Source organism: Dendrobium catenatum, unplaced genomic scaffold (assembly GCF_001605985.2).
Source record: "Dendrobium catenatum unplaced genomic scaffold, ASM160598v2 fragScaff_scaffold_1470, whole genome shotgun sequence".
In the NCBI taxonomy this organism is placed as follows: domain Eukaryota; kingdom Viridiplantae; phylum Streptophyta; class Magnoliopsida; order Asparagales; family Orchidaceae; genus Dendrobium; species Dendrobium catenatum.
Genome location: NW_021319932.1, coordinates 175,421 through 182,380, shown reverse-complemented (window position 1 = coordinate 182,380; position 6,960 = coordinate 175,421). Strand labels below are relative to the sequence as shown.

General features: G+C 32.3%; 1 protein-coding gene across 2 annotated transcripts in view; it reads left to right on the top strand.

Moving 5' to 3' along the window:
- Positions 1-6,960, top strand: part of LOC110110038 (actin-related protein 8) — an 82,754-nt gene that overhangs the window by 18,039 nt on the left and 57,755 nt on the right. For both annotated transcript variants that reach the window (XM_020841327.2, XM_028700225.1), the window contains 2 exons: positions 4,445-4,506; positions 4,746-4,843. In XM_020841327.2, coding sequence (XP_020696986.1) covers positions 4,445-4,506; positions 4,746-4,843 — 160 coding nt within the window. The remainder of the gene's footprint in view (positions 1-4,444; positions 4,507-4,745; positions 4,844-6,960) is intronic.

Here is a 6,960-nt window from a genome sequence, read left to right as displayed (position 1 = left end):
GTAGGTAGATCAGCGTGTCCTGCGGGCTCTTTCCAACCTTCTTTTCTCATCCCCTCCGGAAATCCTGCGGGCTCTTTCCACCCTTTCTTCTCGGGCTTCTAATCTCTTTCGTCTCTCCGCAAGTGCCACTCCACCTGTATCTTTCTTCTCCAAGTGCAGCAACTTTAGGGTGTCTGTCGTGTTGTTTGCAAGTCGTCGTTATAATTTCTTCTTTTTATTTTTATTTGAAATATAAGAGTTTGTTCTTCACTTTTCTCGTTCTTTTCTCATTTTAGTCGATAGAAGTCCGTCGTCTCCTTTGTGGGCGAAGGGTATAGGCTCCCTGTATCTTTTGCCCGCATCAAGACCCATCCTAAGTCAAATCTATGTGCAACTCTCAAATGGAGCCGTAAGCCCTAAACTAAATGTAATTTTCGGGCAACTCCTAAACGGAGCCGTAAGCTGTCACGACCCGGCCCGACTAGCCCGATTATATCGGGGCGGGAACAATCGGTCGTACGGAAGAGCATATAAAGCATAATCAAATCCATTATAAATTTAACAGTAGTACATAAATGTCATCCAATATTAAAAGAAAGAGCCACTAAAAGACATCAAACTGAAATGTTTCAGACTGTTCAATTGTCTCACAACTACTAAAAATTTTTTAAACATCAATTTCATTACATTAGCTCTCACCATTACATAAACTTCAAACTCATGAACTACAGAAACAAACTCAAAGATTCAAACTTAAAATATAAAAATGAAACCTTTCTTCCTGAGGTCCCCTACGACGATACGTGTACCATCGTCGTGCAGCCATCACTTCTCTCTTGAAAAACATTTTCAAACGAGGAATGAGCCAACGCTTAACAGATAGTTCATATCTCAATTAATTTCATAAGATGCATAAAACAAAAACTTTTACAATTGGAATTAATTCAAATCATATCATTTTGTAAGTCATAATTCTTAAACTTTTCATTTTTTCTTGCATTTTCCTTTCTTTAACATTTGATTTCTTTCATTCATTTCTTTCACCTTATTCATATGCAATGCAAGTCCAAAAATGATTATGCTAAATGTATCACCCATCCCGGAAGTACCCTTATTCGTACTGATCAGGTATGCAGTCAAATTTTTGGCCATTTCCTTTACCATTTGTTCATAAGAACCATCCTTTACCATGGCTCATATGAGTCTCCTTTACCAATGCTCGAAAGAGCTCCTTTATCATTTTTGGCACTTCCGGATCAACGTGCAATATGAAATTGTTATTATTTTTAAATCTTTGAATTATGCTCAATTTTCTTTCATATTTATTTCATTTATTCATATAGCTTAATTGCTTCTCAAATAATGCATGAAATGAAAGCATGAAACTGTAGGGTATTTTTTTTAAATCATGAATATCAAAACATTTGACAGTAAATAAAATAATTGACAGTAAAATAAATACATGAAATTACATTCTAAGCATAAATAAAATTAAATACTTATAAAATTAAATGGGGTATGAATACCTATCTCAATTCAAGTACGACACGTCGCTTTGACCAAATTCTTTCACCTTAAATTTCGACGATTACTAACTTAGAAATTTACAAAAACGACGTCATATATTTTGAATAACCTAAATCTTAAGTTTCAATCTCTCATTTCCCCTTAACTATTTCTTAAAATACTTAATGAATTTTTAATTAAATAAACCTTAATTTTCGGATTTAATAAAGACTTAAATTTCGGAAATTCATAAATCTTCCATTTCACTAGAATATTGCTCTAAAATAAATTCTTAACATATAATTATAATTATATGTTAATTTTCGGATTAAAATAATTATGGAAATTATCAAAAACAAAATTTTTTCTAAAAATCTAATTTCATGTTTTAAAAACATTTCTAATAACTTTAGGAACAATATTTGTAAAGGGGATTTCTCAAAATTCAAAATTTAAGAAAAACCCTAATTTTTCTTTCTCCAAAATTCCCTTAATTCTATTTGTTTTTTTTGCTAAAACGATTTTCTAATCGTTCCTTAATAATTTCTTAAAGAAAATTTGAAAGAAAATTAAGTTTTGGAAAAACCCTAGAAATTTCATTCTAAAAAATCTAGAGATTTAAAAGGATTCGTATTGAAAATTATCATACCGGAGTGTTTCTCTCGTCGTCCTCTTCGATTTGACCTAAAACTTTCGCCGGAAGATTGTCGCCAGAGAGATCCTCGCCGAAGCCCGCCATCCGCTCCTCTCGGTTCTTCCCTTCTCGTTCGTCCGATCGCATGAAATGAAGGGGAGGAGGGTTCGGTTTATGCTATTAAGGGAAATTGGGTTTGCTAAATGACCATACTACCCTCACTTAAGCAAATTCAACATAAGGAAAATAGAAGGGTATAATAGGTATTTAGAGACTTTAAACATTTTTAATTCCATTTTTAGGCAAAATTGGGTATAAGTTCTATATACCAAAACGATCAGAATTTCGCAAGGGATTTCCTAAAATTATTTTCGTTACATTCTGCTAACCTTGAAAATTTCACTTAAATCTCGTCGCGGCGCTTTGAAAACGTGCGACGACCTATTAACGTCGTTTTCGGGTTTTACATAAGCCCCATCCTAAATCAAATCTACGGGCAACTCCTAAGCAGAGCTATAAGCTCCAAACTAAACCAAATTCGGGCAACTCCTAAGCAGAGCTGTAAGCTCCATCCTAAACAAATTAACGGGCATTCTAACATATATAAGCCCCGAAAACTTAAAACCATAACAAAACCAAAAACAACATCCAACCACCTCAGTATATTCAGGATCCCTGAGAGGAGGTAACCTATGAATGTTAATCAGATTCCCTGGATGCTGCAATCAATAGTTTGTTAGCTTTGGTAGGTCAAGATTTACGGTATTCCCGGGATGACATAACCATAGGATCTTATTCGGGTCTATCTCCATTCCCACAAACGAGACTTAAACTTAAGATTCCTAAGCTACTCTAAAGTGATCTATCCTTAATCGATAGTTCTCTCCTATGAAGTAGGAGTGGTAAACAACTATGAGGGCTTGTGCTCATATGAAGTATGGACCTTGATCTAAATAAACCTCAATACAATTATCGGGGGAAATATGGTTAATTAAAATCAATATGACTTAAGGAGAATGGAATCTTAAGCCTATAAAGCGGGATTTATGCCCGAGCGTATTTTTTCTTGAGCTAATAGGTTCCATAAAAAATCTACTAAACTGTCAGCTCACTTGTGTGGTCCCCTGATCTTTCTTGTGCCAAAGTGCCATTACTGATGTATGCTTTACTTAAATACATCAATCATGAAAATGATTCATGAAGTCTATCTATGTTACTTGATGAAATCTCACATTGACATAGTTGTGCATGTCAGCCATAAAGGTTTTGAGATTACCTGTAAAATTTGTAGCACAAAGTTTAGAAAATACTATAACTTTCACAATGTTTAGTTCTCTCACGGTGTTGTGTAATCATTAACAAAGATCTTTAGGCGATCTCTAAGTTAATACTAGGGTGGATGAACTATCTGCTAGCAGGTTGAACAAAAATTGGCTGGCTGATAAAATATCCACTTGCAGGTTGATGAATTTGATAAAAAGCTATTTTGCTGTATCATAGTAGAAGAGTATGTGAATGTCAGTGTACTGTAATTATATTCATGGATTTTTCTTCATGGAACACTTCAAGCTTCAGTTTGATATTTAGGATTGCTTTTTCCCTTTTCATATGTTTGTATGTTAGAGTTGCTAGATCGGGAGTGAACTTTCTTTGGGGAGTTGTGGAGAGACCTAATTAGTGCATGATTCGTTCTTAGTACTTCGAAGAATTTGTTAAATTTTTTTTCCAAGGATTGATTATTACTATCATTATGATGTTAAGGTCAAACAATAAGGTATTGATCCTTAATGGAAAGGCTGATCTAGTGGGATGATGGTATCTTAAAAGTATGTTTAATTTATAGTATGAGTGTAGCATAGGCATCTTGTTCTTCTAATGATATCTACTAGCAGTAGAGACTGCTGAGCTCTGTAATTTCTCTTTCAGCAGTTTCTCCTATGTCAACATAAACTAATCATCATGGTCTTATATCTGCTACATTGGTTAGGATTTGGAATGATTCATATTCATTCCTGTTACTGCATGGTTAATTATACCTTTTTTCTACATCTGTTTAAACAAATTCTTGCCTTATTTTTGACCTAACCTTTCCTCTTCCACACCACTTCTCATTCTAATTCTAGTTTAGCTCCTTGTTCGTGTAGCTAGCGATGTTTTAGTTCAGCGCTCATTATTAAGATGTTAGATAATACTTATTCTATCTTCTAACGATCTAAATATAGTCTTTAAGAGAAAGTAGCCTGTCCGATTGGTTATCTAAGTTGCCTTCAAGTTAAGTCTTATTTTTCATTAATAATACGCCTGTTTTTGATATTTTGATTACAGGATGCAGGTCAAACCACCAACTCAGCCAATTATTGTATCTATACCTATCTGCCACTCTGATGGTTAGTAAAGTTTCTTATAAAATTTGCGTACCAATGCAAGAATAGTAAACTTGTTGAAGTTCAATCCCTGCTTATGCTTGAAGATTTTTTTTTGAGCCTTGCACATGTTTTTTCATAACTTATTTGTGAATTTCTGTTTGATTTAAATATTAGTAATACCATAAATAATCATAAGTTTATTTTAGCTATAGGCTCGTGCAAATTCTCAGTTGTTCATCTTATTCTGTCATCCTTCTCAGATACTGAATCTGCTAGAGCATCTAGAAGGCAACTTAGAGAAGCAATATACGCAGTTCTTGCTGATCTGAATGCTCCTTCTATTTGTGCTGTTGATCAGGTGTTATATCTAGTTTTTCCCTTCTATTTCACTTTCGCTATTGGAAGCATGAAAGCATTCTGTTCTTATTCCCATTTAAGGCTTCGAACATGCTGAACTCAACTTAGAAGTGGAGAACTTGTGCTATAAACCAAAATTCTGTAGGTTCTTCCTGTATTCAATATTCTGTCACAAAAGTTGTATATAAATTTAAATGGACATAAAATAGCTTTACTATGTCTAACTACAATAAGATGACATGTTCTGTTTTGAGAGAAATATCGCATAGCCCCTATTGACACTTGGTACGATCCTTATTATTGAGGCAATAGCATCTTAGAGCCTAAGGCGCACGAGTGAGTCTAGGCATCAACCAATTATCTTTTACGTTCCTGAGTTATTCCATTTAAAAAGACAGGCCTTTTATGTTTCTTTGATTGTACTCCGCAATGGAGGCTTTCTTGTTGCTCATCTTTTTATTCTTAACCAACTTATTGGAATTATTTCTTTCCTTTTGGTGTTTTTTATTCTTAGTTGACATATATTAAGTGCCACTGGTCTTACTTTATGCATTCATAGCCAACATATGTCATCTTATTATCTTCTTTCAAATTATTTTTCCTTTTTTTTGCATTCTTGTCTTGCTCATTCTTTTCAAATTTGATGCATTAAAAATAAAGAGAATAGGATTTTGATTACACATAGGATTGCAAATGAACCGAACTTTCAACAAGATACTTATGGCTCAACTAGATTATAGCTCATTTATGATCTTTTGCTTAAGTAATCAAATAAGTTTGAATAATTTTTAAATACTTGGCTATTAAATAAACAAACTTGAACAACTATGCGTTCGACTTATTTATGTTCATGAATAATATCAATTCAAGCTTGTGAATAAGCTCAATATAAAGCTTATTAAGAAGCTCGATTAAATCTTTATTTTATTTATTTTTTATAATTTTAAGTTTTATTATAATAAATTATTTTATAAAAATATAATTTCATTTTTTTTGTTACACTATTTCAATAGAATAAATTTGTTTATGAACAAGAGCTATTTGTTCATGTTTCTAGGATTGTTTGTTTAAAGTGTTCATAAATAATTTTTTTTATAACAATCATCTGAGCTTGTTTGTTTGTGAACGGGTCGTTTGGTAGTTCGAAAATATTTGTTAGACAAGTTTGCGAACATGCTCTATGTAATTGTTTGTTTGTAGACTTGATAAAGCTCATTTGTTTAAAATTCGATAAGCATTAAATGAACTGAGCATGAACCAAACACAAATCAAATATGAACATCTATCGTTTTAAAAGAATCAAATTTGAATACAAACAGAAAAGCTCGAATCAATCTTGAAGCTTGAACATGCTCAAATATGAACAAGAACCTCCTCGACTCGACTTGGTTAATTCAGCCCTAAATTACATATGAAGACATCAAGATGAAAGTAATAATTTAAGAAAAAATATTAAAATAAGAGTTTTAAGGAAGAAATTATTTTGGAAGAGTATAATAAATAATTTAGACAATTATAAGATTGATCCAAAAAATAAAATGTAATTAACTCTTAAAAAGGTTGTGTAAAAAAGGATTTAGGTCTAGACAAGATATCCTCATATCCTATTAAGATTAATAAGTTATTAGGGATATTGTAGTGATTTGTTTAGTAATTTTTTAAATTGAATTTTGAAGATCAAGTAATTGGATAAAAAGTATTTAATGATAAATATTTAAGAAAGACGATGTTAATTATAAAGGAATTAAAGTTATGCGTCATACAAAAAGCTATTGGAGAGAGTAATAGTAACTTACAATGTTACATCAATTTTTGAGAACTAATTGTCATGCCTCGGCTCGAAATCTTGAATTAACGAGGCTGGAACTGACGTTCAGATGGTTAATTCATTTCTTCAATTACACATAAACAGAAACAAACTAATATCTTGCATAAACTGAAGATACTCTAACAAGTTTTACATTTGAATATTTATATAAAACATAGTTATTTTCTTTCGTTTAATCGCTGTCTTCTGTAGACATATTCATCTCTTTCAACCATGCCTACTTATCAGGAGATTTATCAGAAAATTTTAATATTACAGTTTGAGTTTACATGATAAACTTAGTGGATAAT